General features: G+C 41.3%; 1 protein-coding gene and 1 long non-coding RNA gene across 2 annotated transcripts in view; one reads left to right on the top strand and one right to left on the bottom strand.

Annotated features, from left to right (window-relative positions):
• The window catches only part of LOC149090656 (uncharacterized), a 173,135-nt gene that overhangs the window by 20,490 nt on the left and 127,975 nt on the right, over positions 1-24,670 (top strand). The gene's annotated exons all lie outside the window — the stretch shown is intronic.
• LOC115564839 (uncharacterized) lies at positions 4,877-5,672 on the bottom strand. Its single transcript, XM_030389584.2, has one exon. The coding sequence runs from the start codon at positions 5,598-5,600 to the stop codon at positions 5,022-5,024; it is 579 nt and encodes a 192-aa protein (XP_030245444.1). The 5' UTR covers positions 5,601-5,672; the 3' UTR covers positions 4,877-5,021.

The raw sequence follows: 24,670 nt of genomic DNA, 5'->3' as shown, positions 1-24,670 counted from the left end.
GAATCGCTCAACTGTGGCCAAAAAGTTCGTTGTTCATTTGTGCGCTGCTTTGGCTTCATCTACTTCTACAGCGACTATTGCTACTTCGGCTGCTGCTTCTTCTTCTTCTTCTTCTTCAGCTAGTACTTCTGCTTCTTGTGCTGTTTCACATTCACAATTTAATTCAATTCAATTTGGCCACAAAAATAATTACGACCTGTCCAGGCCGACGCGCAGCGTGTGAGCCAAAGCGATGCGGCTAACTGCTTCAGCAGCGCCATCCAACGGCGTTGACATGTACTACATGTACCCACCTTCGAGTAAGTGTGTGTGCGTGTGTGTGTGTCACTGTGCTGTTGTAGGCGCTCTTATTGAAAACAAATCACAGGCAACAAAAGCCGTTAACAATCGACTGATGGCAGACGAAAGAAGGGCATTTATCAAAAGGTCATCAAAATCCAATCGACAGCAACAACAACGACAACAACTATTATATGGGAGGAGGAATGGATCGTGCAACATGATGCATGACAGATCATGGATCAGCATGGCAATCCGTCAGTTGGCTCTGTCGAATCTTGTCAAATGCACGACATAAAAATCTTTGTCGAATCGTTAAAAATGCATCATCATCAATTTTTGATGCATATTTAATGTACGACGCTGGCTGGGGCCCAGTTGGTGTTGCCACCAAATGGGGCATGTGGCCGGTGTTGGCGCTCCACATTAACTGCAAAGTGCGACATAAAAATTGATTTAGTCGGCGAGTCGGCAAATGCCAAAGCAAATAGATGTTGCTGATATACTCAATACATATATGTATATATATGTATATGCATGTGTGTGTGTCTGTGTGAGTGAGTGTGAGTGTTGCACATGTATACAATTAAATCATCTGTCGGCCGGCGCATTATGGCTCAATTAGGGGCGTTAAATTACCACACAGGAGATGGGGGTGGAGGTGGAGCAATAGCAGTGGCAGCAGGAGGAAGAGCTAGAGGCTGGAAGGCGGGGGCAGAGGCACAGGCGGCGGCAACATGCAGCTATCAGAGACGCTGAAGAAGCACAGGATATCCTGGACACGGCTTTTGTCGGCACACGCCCAGGCACTGAGGCCGATTAGCGTCCTGGTTAGCCGCAAAGTAAAGAAAAAATTGGAGAGAAGGAAAATGAAACAGCGGCATAAATAGAATCGAAATGGAACAGGTAACGCGCAACGTGCAACAAGTGCGTGCGAAAATTCACATGTCAACATGAAAATGGTTGAGGCAACCGCGACCGCAGATAAGCCAGCGTGTCCGCCCTTCCCGGAAAGGTCCTTGTCGGCTGCCTTTTCGGGCCGCATTTGGTGTTTGAGCAGTTGCAACTTCTTGTTACAAATTTCGAGAGATACTAGCTCGGCAATTGGATGTTGACTATTTACCTGAGCGTTCAGTCAGTGATGGGAGGGGCGGGGTAGTGGTAGGCGGTGGTGTATGGGGTTTGCGCACTCTTGGTATTTCCGGCTCATGCCCAATAAAAGCCAAGTCAGGCTAACTTTCATAAATTAGTCATTGAACTCAGCCAGCCAGCCAGCCAGTCAGCCGGCTGGTGAAATAGCAACAATAAACTAAATGCGAGCAACACTATAAACAACAACAACAACAGCAGCAACAACAAGCAGACATAACTAATTTTTTTGTTATAGTGTGAACCTCACACTAAAGCTTAAAACAATATACGCACAGGGCACTGAGAGATCTACATAATCATAATGGTCTCGAATTTACGCTTTAATAACTTTTTGGCTATGCGCTACACGCTTTTGTTCCGGGCATATTGCAGTGGATAAGCCGGAGGGGCGTTTTGGTGAAAATTTTCCAAGTATTATGTAAATTATTTAAAAACTAATCAAATATATTTCCGAGAAATTGTACAAAACATAATTTAATCGAAAAAGTATTTTTTCTAAAATTATTAAAATTTTTACTGAATTATTGATCATTTATTTTAAAATATAAATAATAAAGTAAATTAATAAATAATATTAAAAATAAAAATATATTAAAAAATAAAAAATAAAATAAAAATAAAATCGTATTCAAAGTATTTAATTAGATTGTCTTAAATTTAAATAAAAAATAAAAAATATTAAGAAAATATAAAAAAGATTAAATGCTATACTATTGATTAAAAAAGTATAATTAAGTTAATAAAATTTGTTATTTATTGTAAAATAGTATTATTCAATTTTTTTTATATTGTATACATATATTACAATAATAATAATAATAATAATAATAATAATGGCATTAAAATTTATCTTAAGACAAATAAATATTATGTATAGTTAACAATTTTCAAATTATTAATGTTATATACTACATAAAAAATTTGAAAATTGTTAACTATACATAGTACGTATTTATCTAAAATTAATTTTTAATGCCATTACTTTTAAGCAAATATGTGCTGAGATTAAATACATATAATAACTAAAGCTTATTACAAATAAATATATCTAACTAAAATAATATTTCTTTTTATTGCATTTATCTAACCATCTAAGCGGCTTTTATTTCCAAATCATGTCTGCTGATGTACAAAAAAGGTTTAATTTATGCAAAAAATGAAAAAAGAGAATAGTAATAATCAAAAACTGAAAACAAAAAATAAAAAATAAAACGTATAAAAAACCTAATATGAATAAGCAACTTGGCATTATAAATGCTTCAAAAGAAATTTGGGTTATGGGCTGCGGGTGGAAACGCGGCCCGGCCAAGAGCCATTTCCCCATGTGTTTCCCATGAACCACGCTAATTAGCCAAATACAAAAACCCACCGAAAAAAAACCAGCTAAAATAACTCGCGTACACCTAAATCTAACAATGAGCATAACATTTCAAATTTCAAATTCCAAATTTTTATGTTTATTTACCAACGTTCATATATACATATATATAGATATAAATGTATATATAGATATAGAGATATGTATATGAATTTTTGTTAATTTAAATTAGGCGCATTCGTCCAGAAAACGAAATTCCAAAATGGCGTACAGTCTGAAGCAGGTGGAATGCGGCATTCGAGGCAAGTCTACATAGATAAGACCCAAAAACCCAAGACTCGTGCGCACTTAATGCGTGCCCGGGACGCACTATTTAGTGAGGAGCCAAAGGTGTGGGGGGCGGGTGTGGTTAGCAGAGCCCTACGCGCTTCGCTGACTGACTGACTGACTGGCTGACTGGCTGAGTCAGCTTATCCAACTTCGAGGCAACTGTACGACGACTTCGTTTGGCATATTTAAATTTTAAGCCAAACTCAGTTCCAGCCCAAGTAAAACCAAACCGAACCGAACCGAACCAAACCGAACTGAGCTGTGCTGTGCTATGCTGTGCTGTGATCCATGACCATGATGCGGTGCCAAGGCGCTGCTCGTGCTGTTGCGGCGTTTGTAGTGGCTGGCGCCATTTTTGATAGTCGCGTTTATGATTTGCCAAAATAACAAAAACTTTCTAAAGCTGCGCCGCAGCTGAAAGCCAAAAGCCAAAGATCGAGTTCAAACGCTGCGAAATTCGCCAAGTCATTTGCATGCGCAGGCGCTGCCAGATCACAAATATGAAAGAGCAAAACCATGTGGCAACTACGTATGAGTATCGAAGACCTACAAAACTTTCCAAATTTGCTGAGGACACAAGAGAAATGGAAAAAAAACGAAGCATATCAGCTTTCAAAGAATGGAGCAACTTTTTGAGGGATTCTTACCTCAGAGTAGTAGCTGCTGAAAGCTCTGCTCAAAGACCAAGTTTAATTTTCTGTAGCTTCAAGATTTTTCTTTTATTCATTTCGAATTAGTTTCGTTATCATCTGACACTTGACAACTGACTTGCTGAGTGCTGCAGTTGGGGCGCGCAGATTTCATTTGTCTAAAAATACGTAGATGATCGCATATAAATTATAATTGAAAATATCCATATATGTGTCTACTTGTGCATGCAATCTCTGCGACAACAACAACAACGACGACAACTGATAAATAAAAATCTGCTAGTGCTGCTGTTGTCATCAGCCCCCGGTCAGCTATACGGAGAGTGAATGCTGCCCTGGTCTCTGTCGCCCCGTAACTCTTCGTCTCGCTATCCACTGTCTTGGGCTGGATCTGTGGCTGGCTGGCTGGCGCACTGCTGATGACTTGATTTGAAACTTGAAATGATATTTTAAGAAACTAATGCAGCCATAGCTCGACGACACAGCGCTGCACATTGCTCCCTGCTCCCTGCCCCTGCGGCGTGCGGCAGCTCCTTCAGATCGTGCTGCCGCCTCGTAGGCATGTTAAATGTCATTTAATAGTTGACAGTTGCACTTGCTGCTTGTTGTTGTTGTTGTTGTTGTTGTTGTGATTATTGCAGTTCATTTTTTGTGTGCTGTTCCTCTTTCCTTAGTTTTTTTTTCTCTTTTTGTCGTATATCTAGAAAAATTTATGTGTAGGTGGTTTTAAATTTATGTCGTCGTTGTCGCCGACACCGAAACAACTCGCGAAAAATTCTTTAGAATCTGTTTCGTTTTTCTTCAATAAAACTACATTTTATAGTTTACACAAATAAAAGAACAGAAAAAAAAGCGAAATTGTATATACGAAGCTCTCTCATGATAATCATGCTGATGATGATTAGCTTAAGCCTTGGTGCTGATCACATGACTTATTGATGACATCCTGTCCAACTTTGCGCTGTATTCGATAAGGCTGAAAAGATGATACGAAAATGCCCCAAAAGCTCAAACAGCAAATGCATATCGCATATGCAAACAGCAAATGCATAAACCGAATCAATGAACTTCTACAAGTGAAACCACTTCAATTAATGCCAGCTGTGTGAATATCTATTTATTTGTATACTTGTTGTTCATGAAGTAAAGTGTGAGGAAAAAAAAAACGAAATAAAATCAGGAAGTAGGCCTGGAATTGATTGTTGACTTGAATTTATCTCGAGACGTTGCCTAAAGAAATTGATACGGATGCCACCGCTATCGTCAGTGCTTTTGTTGTTTGGAACTGTCGACTAAGTATCGCCATTGGCCTTGGACTTGCCGTTGAGAATTTCTTGCTTCAGCTCTAGATAGCTCTCCAGTACGACATCGTTTTTGCGCTTCTCGGTTTTTAGCTCCCAGGCGAGACGCACTAGCTCGTTGGCCAGCTGCTCGGGGTCGTTGGTCAGTTGGAGCACCTCCTCGGTGCTGGAGCAGTTGCGAAGCGATTGACGCATGTTGTTGGCTGGTATGGGCTGCTTGAATGGCAGCTTCATCTCCTGGGCATAGTTGGATGGCTTGATGATCAGCTGTTTGAGCATCTGGGCGTATTCCTGATGCCGTAGTTTGCGCTGATCCAGCTCATTGATCCGGGAGCGCACATTCTCCAGCTCGACCATGCGCTGCACTGGCTCCGGTGACTCCAGCTTGGTGTCGCTATGCACGGCTTGGGCGAGCTGAGCGGCCGCCGAGATCTTTGTGGGTCTCTCTCCTTCGTCATCTTCGTTTTTCTTCTGATCATGGTACTTGCGTTTGGGGAAGCGCTTGGACACTATATAGGCGCTGCGCAATGACTGCATCCAGGGTTGAGAAAACTTAGATAGCGTAAACATCGTGAAACACTAAATGGAAAATTTTGCACTTGCTCTCAAAAAATTCAGACTATAAAAAAATTACGTAAAATTTCGAGAAAACAAAAATAAAACACAAACACGAAAAAAAAAAAAAATCTAAAAGATTTCTTGAAAAATTATGAAATGCTTATTACCCAAATGTAGGAACGAAACTGAATGTATTCCCAGTCTGGGCTCGAAGCTAGGCGTTTCAATTTCCATGGCCTACTTAGGGAAAAAAAAATTAAAAGTCTACTAGATTGAATAGAAAAAAACAGAGCGGAAAAAATGTTTGTGACTAAGTGTTGATGTGTATTGATGAACTGCTTGATTGAGTGATTGACAGTTTTCAATCATATATACTCAAATATGTAAGTGCTTGATTGACATGATACGATATGTATTAATTAAAGCATATCAGCTATATTTCTCTATCGAAATCGTATATAAACTGATTGACTGACGGACAGTCATCAATCATGGCAACAATATTGTATTTTTATTGACTGATGATTAGCTAACTGATTGATTGATTGATAGCTATTCATAGTCCCTGACCATTCGATAAAAATTTTGCATATTATCGACAGCAACTAAAACCAAATTAGGAAACCCAAATGAATTTTTTCTTTTCTCAAGGCTTAGCCTCGTTTTCTATATAATTAATTTACTCTCTCTCTCTCTCTCTCTCTCTCTCTCTCTCTCTCTTTCTCTGTTTGATCCAATTTAGGAGCATTTACAAAATAGTGTATTATCGATCATTATATAGACTTGCAGCCATATGGGCCAAAGTGCGGAGTTTGTCGTGCCTGTTGGCAACGCACGCCATACGAACATTATTCCATCAGCCCCCCATGCCGCAACGATCCTGCACATTATTCATCATACAGCAACTGGAGAGGGTGTGCTGAGCCATAGGCAGAGGCGGAGGCGGAGGCGGAGGGGAATCGAAGCGAGCTTGAGCCTGAACAACTTCATCAGGCTGCAGCACATTTTCGCTATTTTCACATATTCGATGAAAAATTATTTATACGTCTTTGTTTTATTTCTTTCTTTTTTTTTTTTTTTTGCTTTGCATAAATAGGAATGGGCAGTCCCATTGGCTGGCTGGCTGGTTGGTTGGCTGGCTGGCTGGCTGGCTGGCTGGGCTGCCAATTCGTTTCAACAGGCAAAAGTCGTCGCCGTTGCCTCGTCGTCATTTTGATTGATTTGAATGTTACGTTGAGTGCGCGACGCTGGCAGCGCTGCTCGCAATGTGACTGATGATTGATGGACTTAAGGCCAAGTCACAGTTGCTCCCCTCTCAACCCTCGGCGCCCAGCTAAATGCACCCTGTTCCGGTGGGCAGCCAGCGTGACCCTCGAACTCTCTTTTGCCAAGGTGCCAACACACAAAAAAAAAGAAAGAAAAAAATCGAAATAATCAAAAAAAAAAAAAAAACTGTTATAGAAAATGTTATGCAAGCAGGGCATATAAAAAAAACTTTTCTTATTATTGGGAGCCACTAATTCAACTAAGAGCCTAGCAAGAAAAAACGGAAAAAATGTAATTTCCAGGTCCTGACAGGCATATGTCAAATTTGACAAATATTTAATAAAAAAAAATTAACCTGAAAAAATGTTTGAGGCAAGCCAACGATGTGTCCCAGGGCCAGTGGAAATTAGTATAGATTCAATTCAAAGAGAGGGCAGCTGAGGGTATATCGTATAGTATATCATACGCTTTCTTTAATTGTAAATATGAAACTATTAAATATGAAATCTGAGCAGAGCGGAGGACTCGCAGCCAGCACAGAGCAAACATGAAGGTATTCAGGTAAAGGAAGCCAAGACTTTCGAGCTGTATCGCAGCAATTGAAGACCCCATCAACGCCTATGTGGCGAACGGTATTATGCATCCAGTTGAGTGCAACCTACGCAACACGTAAGTGGCAAGTGAATGTGGCAAGTTTTGTTATACTTTTAGCTGCTCGAGTTGGAACCCTTGCGGCTTTTGACAGCTGAACATCAAGGCAAGCACAGGACGGGCCAAGTTGCAGTCTGAGCTAAAGCCAAAGCCAAAGCCAAAGCTAAAGCCAAAACCCGAGCCGGGCCCACAATCGCTATCCAGCTACCAAGTTGACCCAGTGAACTTTCTCGCGCTCTCGCAGCCGCGGTCAGAGTCGGAGTCGCTGGTTAAGTAAATTTTTATTTTCCAAAAGTATTTTTCCGTGTGTGGGAGCGTAAATCTTGCACTCACACAAATGCCGGATGTGGTTGCGTAGAGACGTGGCTCCCAGCTACCTTAGTCGTAGCCCTCTCCCCACCCCAGGCCGTTCCCTCAGTCGCTCTTCGCGTCGGCTGGGCAAACGCGCAACTTTCTGTTTGCTCAGCAGCGACAGCACTAAAATAATAACAATAATAGTATAAAATACTAAGTAAAAATGCCCACTTCCGAGTGCCCAAGCTGAGGCCTCAGCCCAAAGCCGATCTCGGTATCAACTGCCGTGTATACACTGTAGCACATCATTACTCCATTTCTACCACAATTAAACAAAAAGCGTGAGCTCTGCCCCGATATGATATGGCATACTCATACTAGACATGCCATGGAGTCGATTGTTTTACTGAATGTCTTTTCCATTTCTGATACTCTGCTTGGGCTTTGAAGAGTTCAGTTCTTATATAGAATTTTCTTTATACTGATGGATAGATATACATAGAAGTTGGCTTATTCGGTCCATGTTAGATCGAAAGTTTTATATGAGAGAATCCTGAACTATAATCTACTTTACATTATCTTATGTATATATATTGTATAAATATAAGCTATTCCAAACAATTTAAAATTAGTTATCTGTATAATACTCTGTGTACATATTATAGTAATTATTAAATAAATATTAGAAATATTAAAAGTTCCATGAATTTGTACTCTGTCTAGTTTCCACTAAATTTAATTATAAGATATAATTTACCATGCCTTGTACCTATCCCTTACTTATATTCATATAAGATAATCAACAAACTGCATAACTCTCTTATGTTTTCTATATACACTATATCATATACATTTCGACTATTCTTCATCTTCAAAAGAGCATTTGAAATTCGGTTTCATCTGCTCTCTCTCTCTCTCTCTCTCTCTCAGTTTCCTATTAATTCTTAGAGTCTCTTCCATGTTTTTCAATTTATTTAATGTTATTTATTTATTTGTTTGTTTCTTTGTTAATTTTCATGTATTTAACTACTTTTTCCCCACATTGTTGTTCTTTCTTTTGGGTTTTCCTCTTAGCTTTTGAGTCTGTTTAATGTCAACTTCCGGAGCACAGATCTGTAATCTGTTCAATATATATGAGTATGTGTATCTGTACGGGAGAGGTTAGGAGAGAAGAGAATAATTCAATATGTGTGGCATATAATTACTTTTCACTGGGAACCGACTAAAGTTTTTTTTATACCTTTGTATTGTGCGAGTAATTCGTGGGTCGCTTAACTGACAATTTTTGTTTTTTTTTCCCACTTTTTTGTTTTGTGGGGAAACACTTAAAGAAACGCTGGCACGCAATGCAGCCAACTTCAAGTTGCAGCCTCACACACACACACGCCCCCCGCCTAGTCAGACAGACAAAACAAAAACAAGCAAAATTGGTATATATAAACTTACGTAACCAAAGCATTGACTAGCAGATGACGGCAATGCCAACTCCTTACGGTCTATAAAAGGATTCAATATAGAAATTAATGCAGACCGTTCAGATATGCAAAATAATAAAGGGAAACGAAAGGAAAAACGCCAAATGAATTACGATAAGCTGCAGGCAGCAACAGCCATAAACAACAACAATAATAACAGCAACAACAACAGCAGCCATATCAAAGACGCCAGTCGGCTAGGGCCAAGGGGCAAGCGCCAAAGAAAACCCGCTAAAGGGGGCGAAAAATTGCACCAAAATTAATAAGGAAAAAATGCAAAGACGTGAGACGTCAGAACATCTTAGACAATGCTCGAAGGGAAGGCGATAGCAACAGCAAAATGCACTACATAAAGGAGTATTAGTATTAGTATTAGTATTAGTATTAGTATTAGTATTAGTATTAGTATTAGTATTAGTATTAGTATTAGTATTAGTATTAGTATTAGTATTAGTATAGTATTAGTATTAGTATTAGTATTAGTATTAGTATTAGTATTAGTATTAGTATTAGTATTAGTATTAGTATTAGTATTAGTATTAGTATTAGTATTAGTATTAGTATTAGTATTAGTATTAGTATTAGTATTAGTATTAGTATTAGTATTAGTATTAGTATTAGTATTAGTATTAGTATTAGTCCTCATTCATTGCGCTATTAACCCTTCTCTTCTCTGAACTAGACCCAAATGCTTTAGACTTTGCATTGTAGCGCTCCAGCCAATGGGTAAAAGTAAAAAATTATTGAAAGTTTATGAAAATAAAAAAGAAAAACAGAAACAACAACACGAGCCAGCAACAATAAAAGGAATTACAGTAAATGGTTGCCGGTGTTTGGCTGCGGCCGCAGTTTTTAACAACAGCAACAGTCAAAGCAGCGGGGCGTTGGTTGGGGCCGGGGTTGCTTGGAGGATGAGGACGGCGTCAACATTGTTGGGCGGCATGTGGCAGCCTTTGATTTTCATAACGTCTTGAGGAAAAGCTGAAGAAAAAAAATAGAAAAAAAGGATACAAAAATTTTATTGTTACACCAGAAAAATAACAACAGCTTGCAGAGGCGGTGGCACGAACGGGGCCAGGGGCAGGAGCAGGGGCAGGGGCAGGCGACGGCCGCGATGACGGCTGCAGGGCGTCGCATTTTGGCTACGTTTCCGTTTCCGCCAAAAGTCGAAGTCGAAGTCGCGGCATATCGAAGGCGATTACCCAACGCAAAGTCAAGACGAACCGAACGGCAAAAAAAAAAAAAAAACAAGAAACTGAAAGAAAAACTGTATAAAAACCAACCCGAGCCTCCCCATCCCACTCCCCGCCCAGCCGAACCCAAATGCGAACCGGTTAACAGCCAAAGGGAAATTATAATAATTTTTGCGTGCTGGACAGCAGCAGCTGCCGTTAGTCCAAGCCAGGGGGCGGGGCAGTGCCTTGTTTAAAAATGTATACACCGAAGAAAAAAAAACCGAATACCGTAAAAAGTCGCTGTTTACTTTTTTTTTAATAATGCAAAACGGCGACAAAGAAAAATTGCCAAGCCAAAGAAATCGAAGCAGGCGAAACGTTAAAATTGAACAGTGCAGAGTGGGCGTTAGACTGCGTGTGTGTGTGAGAGAGAGAGAGAGATAGAGAGAGAGAGCAAAAAGGGTGCACAAGGCAAATGCAAACAAAGCAAACAATTTCTATTTCATATATATACCTGTCCCTTTCACTCTTCCTTTGCCAATGCAGTGCTTTCTTTGCCTTGTGGCTGACCAAGGCATCTGGCCGGCAAGGGTAATGCGGGGGGGTGGGCGGCGTCCATGGGCTGCTGCTACAATTTACAATTTTTATTACCCAATTTCTGCGAGTCAAATTAAAAATTAATTATATACACGACAGCCACAACAACAACAACAACAAGAAACAGCAGCAACAACAATGCAACAGTAACAGCAAAAGCAAACAGTGAGCGAAAAAAAAATCTTTTGATTTTTTTTGACGACTTTTTGTTCCATTGCTGCTGCTGTTGTTGTTGTTGTTGTCGTTATTATTATAGTCGTTCGAAATAATTCAATTAAATGACGCCACACGCAGTGGTCGGGGAGGAGAGCGGTGCGGTATGGCTTTCGGGTTTTTAGCTCAGCTTCTCTTGTCCAAGGAGTCGTCGCGGGGGCTGGCATTGCTTAGGGGTAGCCCAAGGGGAGAGGTTAGTAGTCTTGATGATATTGTTAGCTGCCAGTTGAAATATACGACGCAATTAAAAACTTCCTGATTAAAACGCAAAACAAACAGAACTGAACCGTATGGAATTATGTCGAATATATGCACACACACACACGCACACACACACACACTTACTGCATGCATACATACATACATGCGATCATTTTGAAAGGCATGATCACAAAATTTCAATTAAGATCAGTCCAAGCACGACTTGACTCGGCCAGCTGGATGAGTAAGTGAATGTGAATTCGACTTTATTTGAATTGAATTTATGATGCAATTTAAATGTGCCTAACCCCACCTCTCGCGCCCCTACTTAACGGAAACAAATATATGTACATATGTATGTGTATAAAAGAAACGAAAATAAGCTCGACTTATTGCAATCAAAATCTCGCATTCCTGCCAGGGAAATTCCACAGCAATTTATGCCGGCTGATCAGATCAACACTAAAAATGTATATTTGCTTATATATACATATGTATGCATATTGATATTATCAGATGATCTGCTAAATAAGACTAGCTAAAGCTCGCACTAATTCAGCGTATCTAAGCTAAGATTTATAACATAATCATCAGATAGAAAACTATTGATAGATTATTATTTATTTAATTTTGTATAGTTTTTTATAGATGTAAATCAACTTGTGAATATACATATAAATCAAGTGTGTAATAAAATCAATCGATAATTATCAATGCACATTGTTATTATCAGATGAGCCGTATCGAAGAGCATCGACAACAAATCTAAGAAAAGTTACGTCAATTAATTGGCAAGATGTGATGTAAAAGCTCTAATAGGATATAGATAAAAGCGGTATAGCTTAAAGCAGATCGATATTTATCGATTTATTGATTGCTGACCAATTTGACAGGGAAATAGAATTAATTTACTTAGCCAAGCTAAGATTTTCTTATAAATAATGAATTGATATATTGAATAAAACAGAGAAAATGTAAAAACCTATCAACTTGTTCCCATTTATCATACCAAAAGAAAAAAGTTTTTTCAAAAAACAAAACGAAATTAAACAATTTATCATTATTTTATATAATTTTTATATTTATTTATTATATTTTGTATCGATATTTAATCCCGTTTCTATCTAAGGAACACAAACCCAAGCCCAAGCAATAAATGGCTGATCCATTGATTCGATTACATTCCGTAAATTCAAACTCGCATACACTATAAATTCAGTGAGCTGCTTGAATATTAGGGGGGCCATTAATTTTATAAAACCAGTCGACGCTTCAAATAAAAAGAACTTATATAACGAATCAAATTTAAAACAGGTAATTGAACCAGGTACTTCCTTCCACCTATTAAGTCTGGCCGCTCGCATAGGGAAAGGGAGATGTTTAGAAAGCTCTGCCGCTGTCCGGACATACATATATTTATCTACCTGAAATTTATAGTGAGCTTAGTTATAATGCACATACGATACGATAAGTAGTGACAGCTCCTTTACCCCCGCTCACGGGTTGTGTGTATGTGTGTGTGTTTGTGTGAAACTAAAGCAAGTCTTAAAATTAATCATTACCAAGTAATGCAATAATAATAAAATATTATTATTAACAACCAGTTTTCAGTTATTATTATGATTACTGTTTTGTTAGCTGTCAACATTGGATTTGTTGTTGTTATTGTTGTTCTTGTTGTTGTTTACTTTTTTGGCTGTTTCTTTCTTTCTCTGTGCGCCTGAGATTTGAACTAAAACGTATAGTCCAAAAAAATACGGTGCATGAAGAAAGTTTTCGTACAGCTGAGGGTAGCTAATTGAAATGTGGAAAAAGAGTTTTTTAGAACTGCTTTAATTTGTGGAAGGTAATTTATAGAGTTTGCCAATAGAAATTAGAATAGAAATTTACTTCATCTTCATCTCTGTTTATTTTTAGCTTTCCACATCTGTCAAAGCCAGCTTTTGTGATCCTTCTGATTGCATTGATTATAATCTCAGACTTTTCTTTGTCGATTTTTCATTTCTAGAGTTTTCCAGCAGACTTTTCTCAGACTGTCTCACCTATCGAATTTTCGATCCGTCTGCATGCTTTTGGCGCCGACTGTATTAAGTGCGCTTAGCTGCTTTAGCTTTGACTTGGTCGTTGTCGTTGTCGACAGTTTATGACAACAATTAAGTAATTTTTTAAATACTCTCCGAGCTGGCTGACTGACTAACGCTTGGCAACATGAAATAAAGCAAATACGGCCGCTAAATATGAATCTTATGTGCACGTCTATATGCCAGAAGCACACACACACACAGTAGTCACACATATACAGGTATGTACTTACCTGTCTTATTACTCAACCAATGCAAGGCAAGACAACAGCGAGAGAGAGAGACAAAGAGCGAGAGAGAGAGAGAGAAAGAGAGAGAGAGAGAGGGAGACCGAGTGATAGAGACGAACAGCAACAATACATGCAATAAAACTGCCAAAAATATACGTTAATTACCTTTAAAGGTTTTTCAAATTAAACTCGTTAAATTATTAATGTTGTGTGTTGAAGCGAGACGGCAATAGCCGAGCAACAGCAGTCCGAGAGATGACGGAGCGGACTGGAGTGTGGGGGGGTTACTCTATAGGGTCTGCGCGCATATATAACGTGTGAAGTTAATTAAATCTCAGTACACGTTTATTACAAAATATTATATTTGTTCACACGGACCAAGAGACCAAAACTATGTACTTATGAAAACCTTTATAAAACAAGCCAAGAAATAAGAAAAAAAAAGTTTGTTTTTACGACAGTTGTCAGATTTTTCGAATAACGAACACACAAGATATGATCAGAGATTGTGAAAATACAAATTATCGCTTGAACTCGTTTTTCAATGCTTAAAATATGTTTTAGAAGGAATTTCATGTAGGCATGGAACATCGTTGAAATTACTGAACAAGGCTCGATGTGCTGGATTTTTAATGTTCATCAGAATTAGAGCATGGGCTCAATCTCACTATGTCTATAGATGACTCATCTAGAGAAAAAGTTGAGGCTTGGCTTATGTGGTCTTGTGAATCACAATCATAGTCAATTTTCCCTTGAGTTATCGATAACTTCACGTGCATAGTTAATCTGTCTACCATCTTGATTACAGATGTGCGTGCACAGAAATTTCGGATATATGTAAATGCTTTTTGTATTGATTTTTAGTATTATGAATATTTTTAATAAATACTAAATTCTTCTAAATACTTTTAATATATTGCTGTTAGTCAATCCAATATATATTCCTCCTAGCTATAGTTTACCTATATCGTTAGTCTTTGACATTTTCCTATAGCTTAAACTGGTCAGCGGCAACCCCAATAGAACCGGCACAAGTATATGCAGATATACGTATGCATATTTAAATAGGTATACAAATGTATGTTACGAAACAGCTGAAGGGGGCTACGTATTGGATAGACTGGATGGGGAGGGGGTGCTAGGCTGATGTAACACATGCACCACTGACATATGAATATTATTAATAAATGAATTGCATGTTAACAATAAAAGTTAAGAGCGCTGCCTGAAAACAAAAGGCATAACTGAGAAAAGCTCGTGCCGCGGAAAATGAGAAGCAGCTGAAAACTAGTGAAAATGACGACGACTTGCTCCTGCCCTCTCCCTCTCTCTCTCTCACTCTTTCTCTCTCTCAGCGTGGACTTGGGTTCCGTTCAGTTTTCGGTTTCGGTATCAGGTTAAAACGACAACAACAACAACAAAAACCGCGAATAGTTGGTAATAATAATGAACAGAGCGAATGAAACGTTTTTGGCTTTGCCAGTTTGACTGTGGCGCGTACCGAAAGAAGGAAAAAAATGGGAATAAAAAGAAGTAGATTAATATCTCCCTCGAGTCCTTTTAGTCAAGTTTATACCATATACAAAGTCATACGTACATACATATATACCAAATATATATGTATATACATATATAAAAACATACATGCGACTGTGCGCATGTGTATGTGTGTCCCATGAGTGTCTGTGTAGCTTTGCATATGAATTGTATGCGTTTCACATGCCCGCTGCCCAGCGTCGCACAGTGGCCAAAAGCCGAAGGCTATACCAGATAAATAGTCAAAGGGAATTGACTTTGTATTCCAGATAATGAAGCTATCGATAAAGCTAACAAAATTAAACAGTTTGTATACTGAAAAGTTTAAACTTTTGTATAGTTAATGGATGACTTTATAATAAATCTATTAATGAGTCAATAATCTATCACTAAATTAGTAACATTTTAAAAACTTTTCATGATGGATTAGGTGCAGTTGAATGTCGATATATTGTAACCCGCTAAATCGATTATCGGGATACTTCGAAAAAAATCTATCCCCTTGAAAAACATTTGTTGTCGATAATTCTCAATAGTTTGAATTACTGTATAAATCGACTATCAAGACTCAACTGTTTATATAGTTTGTCTTTTTCCCGCTGATCGATAAATATCACACTAATAATATAATATATTATTATTTATTAGTGTGCTATATAGCTCAAATATTATTACATGATTTAAAATATTTTATTTATATTTTTTTCTGCATTTCTTATTTATAAATCTTGAGCTGTAACTACTTTCAAAAAACACTTAAACGAGTATGCCTTATCGATAATGTGATTTATCGATAATCTCTGCCTTGTATGTATAATATTCAACTGTTAAGTATATATATATACTTTACTACTACACTTAGTACTGATGATTACTATGTGTAAAGCTTTAACTATACCTACATTTAAGAATCACTGCCCTCTCGTTAATATGATTTTATTAAACAAATCTTCAACTCTTTACTACTATTAGCTATACTGCACTTTAAATGTTATCGTTCAGTCAAAAATAAACTAAACTAATTCATAATCTCGCCTACCATTTATTAGTTATGTATCTCTACTTAAGCTTAAAATAAGTCACTCAATTAAATTTAATCTTTCGATAGCTTCATGACTTCGATCAATGATTTATGAATATTTATTTTCGATCATTTTAAGATTATATGTGCTCTGGGCCAGCCGATGTGCCACTGTGGCAGCAGCATCGCGAGTGTTGTCGCTGCTGTTGTTGTTGTTGTTGCTGTTGCCCCGTCGCGGCTAAATTTGGCCTTTTTAACAAAGGTAACGAATGGGTTTTCACATGCAATGCGCGACGGGCAGAGGCAGCGGCGCTTTCGTCATATATTGGCGCTATATGCACACATACATGGCTGTGTGCGCGTGTGTGTGTAGTTATGTACCTGCCCATTATCGTTAGCATTTGTTGTTGTTGTTGTTGTTGTTATTGTTAGTATATATACATATATATAAAAAAAAAAATGCCGCACAGCCGTCGTTGACTTTATTCGTTCTATTCGTATTCGTATTCGTTTTAACTGAAAATTAATTTATGCGAATCGATAAGGCTCACACACACACACACACACACACACTAGCACACGCACACACTCCGCGCTTGGGGTATTTAGTTTTACTGCCCTCTGGTTTCACTAGCGGCCGCTAGATGGCGCCCCACCCTTTGCGCTTCGATTTGGCCCGTATGTCAACCCTTCGAGCGATCAACCCTTCAACCCCACGCTGCATGTGTGCGTGTCCCGTTCGAGAGCTGTTTTTTGGTTAGTCACTGGTCAGCCGAACAGTTAATTGAAGTCATTTTTCTAGCGCTCGTTTGGCCATCCAGTTGACTTGGCCAACTCCACGGCCGGCCGTTGCCTAATGCCACCAATTGGTCATGTGCACTTTGCCTATTGAAAGGTGATAACAAGCCACCCCCTTTGCCGTGCCTTTTGGCCGCGCCATGGGGCGGGGGTGTGCGCTAGCCACACACACAAGTGTTAAATGGGGTTAAGTTAAAGGTGCGTTGTTCATGTTGCCAATTGATGTCTATTGTTGCCTTTGCCGTTGTCGTTGTCCCTGTTGTTGTTGTTGCTGTTGTTGTTGCTCTACTTGCGTCAAGAATTTGAAGCGATAAAAGCAGTTGAGGCGACGCGTGAAGCGATATATAACGCATATTTGAAATATAGAACAAGTCTGATTTCTGAAATGGAATTATTTATGATAATTAAGCTGGGGTACCAGAAGGTAGAGTGTAGAACGATTAAACACATATAAAATATGTCTTCCTCCATTGCACTGCATTTGATAGCAAATTTTTTTAAATGCCTGGCTTAAGGCTATTCTACTTTAGTTTATGGCAAAGATCTCTGGTTAGGCTTAAGCTACAGAGAATTCTCAAAGTAATTGAAATCATAAATAATATCTAAACTAAAAGAAAAATTTGTTTAACTCGAATCGAATGGCATATTGATTGAATCCAACCGGCATACCCCTCTCTGCGGCTATGCAGCCACAGAGTATTGAGGTAATTATTGTGTGGCTTGTGGAGCATGAGCTGAGCAAGTTGAGGCGTTATCGTTGGCACGTTGATCGCAGTCAAATCGATAGCCAAACAATTGTGCGGATCGAGACGGATCGTTGACAAAGGCCAACAAAATGCCGACACGTGCCAACGGCTTGACTTGGATTAAAGTCAAAGCTCGACAGCAGCAGCAGCAGCAGAGACAGCATCAGCTAAAGCTGAAATTGAAGTTGAAGTTGAAGTTGAAGTGGGAAAGACACAAGGACAGACGAGCAGACGAACAGAAATTCTGCGTAAAGATTCACATCGTGATCTGTACGAATGCAGCGCACGCATAAGTCATAAGGGGTCCGAGCTGGCAAGAGATGAGACACAGAGTGAAGGAAGGAGATAGAGAGAGAGAGAGAGGGAGAGAGAGAGGGGGGAGAGTGAGAGCAATGTGAACTTAATAAAAATTATTACACCTTTATGGGTGATCACGTAGCTGGCGAACAAGCCAGTCGACCAGCCAATAAATTTCACTAGAAGAGCACAGCAAATGATCTGATGACAAAAACAGAAACAACAACAGCAACAGCAACAACAACAACAGCAGCAACAGCAGCAGCAGCAACAGACGCAGCTGAAAAAGATGACAAAGATGCAAAGCGGGCGATAAGACAGAAGCGGGGGCAGGCAGCTGAGGTACATGTATATAGCATAAATAGAGTCGAAAGAAGAGGACAGAAGAGCGGAGTGGAGAGCAAAGACCAATGTAGGGGTTGTAGGGAACATTGAAAATGTAGCCAAGCCCTGGCCTTAATGACCACAGCGTCTAATACTCGGCTCAATAAAGCCAATGGGCATGACCAGGTCTACAAGGAATTGGGATTGGTTTCAACATGAAAGTCCGCCCTAAAGCACATATATAGGTATATACATATATAAATACATATATTTACCCATATACATATGTATGTTGGGCAATGGAAACGTGCGCTAATAATGTAATAAATATTCAAATTATAGTTCTTTATGCGCCTCGCGGCCGTTTCCATTGCCCATTTCCATTTCCATATCCATTTCCATTTCCATTTCAATTCCTATTGGCATTTTCACCTGGCTGTGGCTGTGTGTGGACCAGGACTGACCCGACCCTGTGTCATGGCTGAAACAAATAACCGAACGTCAACATTTACACTAATAAAATACGCTTAATGTGTATATCAGGCAATGTCAACTGCCAACTGAAGCGAGTCGCCAGCGGCCCCCCGCCCACTCCTTCCCACTCCTGCTAGGGCTCGCTATTGGTAAAAATAAGCTATGGCACGTTTATAGTTGCATTATGCTAATCAAATGACACCCAATGGTGGCATATACACACACACACACAGCTAGCCCGCCAATTGCCTGTAACTCTCACTGGACTCTTGGCCATAAGCAACTGCCAACAACCAACTGGCAACTGGCCATGAATTTCGTTCATGGGGGTTGCTCGCGTTTATTTTGACATTCAAGTTAATAGATCGGTTTTAGTTATAAATTAGCATTTTATACGAACAGAGGTGTGTTTGTGTGTGTGTATGTGTATGTGAGTGAGTGAGTGCATGTATTTGCCTTCTGCTGACTTAAACGTGGTCAAGTGTGGCAGCCAAATCGACTTGGTGGCGGTTTTTGACTTACGTTTCTCGTTTTAGGGTGACTCGACTAACTATAAATCGACTACTTGACTATTTAACATATAGTTCCTAGATATAGATATAGATATAGATATAGATATAGATATAGATACAGATATAGATATAGATATAGATATAGATATAGATATAGATATAGATATAGATATAGATATAGATATAGATATAGATATAGATATAGATATAGATATAGATATAGATATCGATATAGATCTAGATCTTCGCTCTCGCTCTCGCTCTCGCTCTCGCTCTCGCTCGGATCTCGCTCTCGCTCTAGCTCTCGCTATCGCCTCGCTCTCGCTCTCGCTCTCATATCGCTCTCGCTCTCTCGCTCTCGCTCTCGCTCTCGCTCTCGCTCTCGCTTCGCTCTCGCTTCGCTCGCTCTCGCTCTCGCTCTCGCTTCGCTCTCGCTCTCGCTCTCGCTCTCCGCTCGCTCTCGCTCTCGCTCTCGCTCTCGCTCTCGCTCTCGCTCTCGCTCTCGCTCTGCTCTCGCTCTCGCTCTCGCTCTCGCTCTCGCTCTCGCTTCTCTCTCTCGCTCTCGCTCTCGCTCTCGCTCTCGCTCTCCTCTCGCTCTCGCTCTCGCTTCGCTCTCGCTCTCGCTCTCGCTCTCGCTCTCGCTCTCGCTCTCGCTCTCTCTCTCGCTCTCGCTCTCGCTCTCGCTCTCGCTCTCGCTTCGCTCTCGCTCTCGCTCTCGCTCTCGCTTCTCGCTCTCGCTCTCGCTCTCGCTCTCTCTCTCGCTCTCGCTCTCGCTCTCGCTCTCGCTCTCGCTCTCTCTCTCGCTCTCGCTCTCGCTCTCGCTCTCCCCCTCTTCTCTCGCTCTCTCTCTCGCTCTCGCTCTCGCTCTCGCTCTCGCTCTCGCTCTCGCTCTCGCTCTCGCTCTCGCTCTCGCTCTCGCTCTCGCTCTCGCTCTCGCTCTCGCTCTCCTCTCGCTCTCGCTCTCGCTCTCGCTCTCCGCTCTCGCTTCGCTCTCGCTCTCGCTCTCGCTCTCGCTCTCGATCTCGCTCTCGCTCCGCCTCGCTCTCGCTCTCGCTCTCGCTCTCGCTCTCGCTCTCGCTCTCCTCTCGCTCTCGCTCTCGCTCGCTCTCGCTCTCGCTCTCGCTCTCGCTTGTCTCGCTCTCGCTCTCGCTCTCGCTCTCGCTCTCGCTATCGCCTCTCGCTCTCGCTCTCGCTCTCGCTCTCGCTCTCGCTCTCGCTCTCGCTCTCGCTCTCGCTATCGCTCTCGCTCTCGCTTCGCTCTCGCTCTCGCTCTCGCTATCTCTCTCGCTCTCGCTCTCGTCTCGCTCTCGCTCTCGCTCTCGCTCTCGCTCTCGCTCTCGCTCTCGCCTCTCGCTCTCGCTCTCGCTCTCGCTCTCGCTCTCGCTCTCGCTCTATCTCTCGCTCTCGCTCTCGCTCTCGCTCTCGCTCTCGCTCTCGCTCTCGCTCTCGCTCCGCTCTCGCTCTCGCTCTCGCTCTCGCTCTCGCTCTCGCTCTCGCTCTCGCTCTCGCTCTCGCTCTCGCTCTCGCTCTCGCTCTCGCTCTCGCTCTCGCTCTCGCTCTCGCTCTCGCTCTCGCTCTCGCTCTCGCTCTCGCTCTCCTCTCGCTCTCGCTCTCGCTCCGCGCTCTCCTCTCGCTCTCGCTCTCGCTCTCGCTCGCTCTGCTCTCGCTCTCGCTCTCTCTCTCTTCGCTCTCTCGCTCTCGCTCTCGCTCTCGCTCTCGCTCTCGCTCTCGCTCTCGCTCTCGCTCTCGCTCTCGCTCTCGCTCTCGCTCTCGCTCTCGCTCTCGCTCTCGCTCTCGCTCTCGCTCTCGCTCTCGCTCTCCTCCCTCTAGCTCTCGCTCTCGTCTCGCTCTCGCTCTCGCTCTCGCTCTCGCTCTCGCTCTCGCTCTCGCTCTCGCTCCTCGCTCTCGCTCTCGCTCTCGCTCTCGCTCTCGCTCTCGCTCTCGCTCTCCTCTCGCTCTCGCTCCCCTCTCGCTCTCGCTATCGCTCTCGCTCTCGCTCTCGCTCTCGCTCTCGCTCTAGCTCTCGCTCCGCTCTGCTTCGCTCTAGCTCTCGCTCTCGCTCTCGCTCTCGCTCTCGCTATCGCTCTCGCTCTGCTCTCTCTCTGCTCTCGCTCTCTCTCGCTCTCGCTCTCGCTCTCGTCGCTCTAGCTCTCGCCTATGGATATAGATATAGATTGTATTCCCCTCTCTCCCTCTCTCTGTAATCGTGGTCAATCCCCAGATCTCTTACTGTAAACAATTAAAGCCATTTAATCTTGACTGCAGTCGCGCAAACAAAGCTGTCACAATGGAGTCGAGTCCTGCGATCCTTGCGCCGTGAAAAGCACGCGCGAGTATCGCAGTTGCCATTTGACCTCGCTGTCGGGCTCAACTTTCACCCCTTTCACCCAGCCGCGTGAGCAGGAGAAAGCGGGGGGAGTATTACAATTTCGCTGTTTTGCCAACTTTGCATTCTTTCGCCTGGCATATTTTTGCACAAATCTCTGGGCCAGAACAATGGGCGAAAATGGGTTATGCGATCGATCCAATGGATATCCATTGAGTTGGCACAAAAGGGAAAGCCTTTCACAGTTGGGCATTCGCAACTGCTATCAATTACCGCAAATGCCACTTCAAATGTCGCAAATCGCACAAAGCGCAACAATCGATTTTGATTTTTGGCAAATTTGTGATTGTGAAGAAAAACCCATTTCAGGCGAGCCGAGCAACCCCTTTCCCTGCAACCCTTGCCATTGAGGGAGAGAGAGATCGAGGATCTTGCAGCCGCCAGTTATTGCGCACAATTTGCATAATCATAATCTGCATTGTCTGAGGGTTGATTTCCCTTTACTTACCTTTACCTTTGCCTTTGCCGTTGCCTTTACCCATGCCGTCTTCCTTCACCTTTACCTTTAGGTTTCGATTTAGGTTTTGCGTGCCCTTGGCCTGGCCCACCTTTCAGATTTTCGCTTTCAATACGCTTCCGTGTGCGCGTCTTCACCTTGTTGCGACCGATACAATTTGCATATCAATGCAACGGATATTATTTATTTTCATTTCAAATGAAACGAAAATTTCATGCAAAGCTGCTGCATTGGCCTAATGGCTGCAGATGTCTGGCCCTTCAATAGATCTAAAAAAAAAACCTCTTCGACGGCTTGGGCTGTTCGGCTGGCCGGCAATTTTCTCATAATTATAAATGCAGGCACTGTTCGACCGAACTTACATTTCTTTCATAACTCAAAAAGAGTCTCAATAACGCACTGACAGCCACAGATCGAGCCTGTGATCGCTGGCATTCGCTGGCACTCGGCTCACATCATTTGCATGCGCCTGCCTGTGTTTATTGATTGATCTCCTAGCCGGCGATGCGCCTGGCGAATGTGAAACCGAATCTTGGAGCTCGTTTCATCGGCTCGTTTTCATATGGTAATCCTCGAGCCGAGCAGCCAGCTGAAACTGAAACTGTGACCATTATTATGTTTATGACTTCCGATTCATATGCACTACAAATGCCGAGCCATTCAAGCTCGTCAAAACTGTGAAAATATTAGTATTCAGGCGACTATAACTAACTCTATTGAGTCCATAGTTGAGCAAGGCCAAACAGAAGTAGACAAATGCTCTATGGGAACACAATTCAGCAATCGACTCTCGTCGGCTTTCAGTTCTTTGAGCTAGACAAGCACTAAGTTCCATATACTGCATATATCTAAGTATATTTTTGTTGCACTGAAAATTGATCTACTAATACATAGAAATATGTTTGGCTCAGGTTGAATATATATTGCTTCATAATAATAAATAATAATTCAATAATTCTCATATTTAATATAATAATAAAATAATATATTTATTATAAAAATGATATAATAATAATATATAATATATAGAATAGATATTTTGTCAAAAATATGTTCACTTAGGCTAAAGTCAACTACGATTAAAAATATATCTATTTTCATATATGTATATACGTATATCAAGAATTTATCCCCAATACTTTTATACTTAGACGGAAGATTAGCATTAGATCGAATGTATGTATATGCTTGAATACGTATACATATGTACGTCCCATATATCTTAATTTAATATAATAATATAATACTAATGTCTTTATATAAAGCAAATCTCAAGAATGCATCTCTTGTCAGAAATATGTCTCGACTATAGCTAGATGGAGCTCTAAGCAATACATATTGTGATACATATATGGCTAAATTTTCATCTGAACACTTCCATATGAAGCAAGTCTCGAGAAGTCTCGAGATCTCTGTGCTTAAACCTAAGACGCTTAGCTATAGATGGAATATATATATTGTCATATTCATTTCCACATATTTTAATATCTACAAATAATGCAAATCTCAAGAAGTGATTGATGTAACTCCAAGGTTCGTATATCTCAGCATGTTCATATGAAGCAAGTCTCGAGAATTGATCTCTGGGCTGTAATATGTTTACCTTAGTTTACCAGAGTCAACTACAGTTAGACGGAACTCTGGCCAGAGATCGAGACTGAGATCAAGATTGAACACGATAGCAGCTAGACCTCCGACAACCTCTTGTAGTAGTTGGCTTTTTTATTTGGCTAACCGAAACGGCAACAACAACAACAAACAGAAGCAAACCACAAGCAACGAGCACGCGCACTTTAATACGTGTGTGAATTTCGCATCGAGTTTTATTGAGCACTTCACGTGTATCTCTCTCTATGTGTGTGTGTGTGTGCATTTACAAGTAGGCCCCAAAAACTATGCATTGGTTTGCTCCGTCAATTGTGCGGCGTGGGCGGAGGTACGCCTGGCGGGTGGTGGGGAGCGGGAGGGGAGACGTCGGCTAGTTATCTCTACAAGTTGTAGTCGTTTGGCCGCGACTGTTTGCCCATTGTTCTAGAGCTCCGGCTGTTGCACGAAAATTAATTTCCAACGGCAAGTGCAATGGCAAAATGCAAAGTGCAGCTGTTGCAGGCAGCAAGGCAAGCAGTGGAGGCGAGTCGTAGAGCCGTTTGGGGGCGCAGCGACGCGGCGTAGCTGATTTGCCCAGCGCTGATAAAAACGAGGCGCTTCGGGGCTTGAAAAGGTCGTCGTCGACATTGTTATTGCTCTTGTTGTTGCTGTTGCTGCTGTTGCTGCTGTTGCCGTTGTTGTTGGCAGAAAAGTTTGCGCGCTGCATAGCAAAATGCACCGTTAGTCGAGCTGGCAGCTCC

The sequence above is a fragment of the Drosophila navojoa genome, chromosome X (assembly GCF_054131105.1).
Source record: "Drosophila navojoa isolate 15081-1374.11 chromosome X, UAZ_NAV_1.0, whole genome shotgun sequence".
Taxonomy (NCBI): Eukaryota; Metazoa; Arthropoda; class Insecta; order Diptera; family Drosophilidae; genus Drosophila; species Drosophila navojoa.
The sequence above is the reverse complement of the archived record's forward strand: the minus strand, read 5'-3'. Positions and strand labels throughout refer to the sequence as shown.

What these genes read in the sequence shown, in the direction of transcription:
- LOC115564839 (XM_030389584.2), bottom strand. Translation starts at nt 5,600, where the DNA reads ATGTTTACGCTATCTAAGTTTTCTCAACCCTGGATGCAGTCATTGCGC.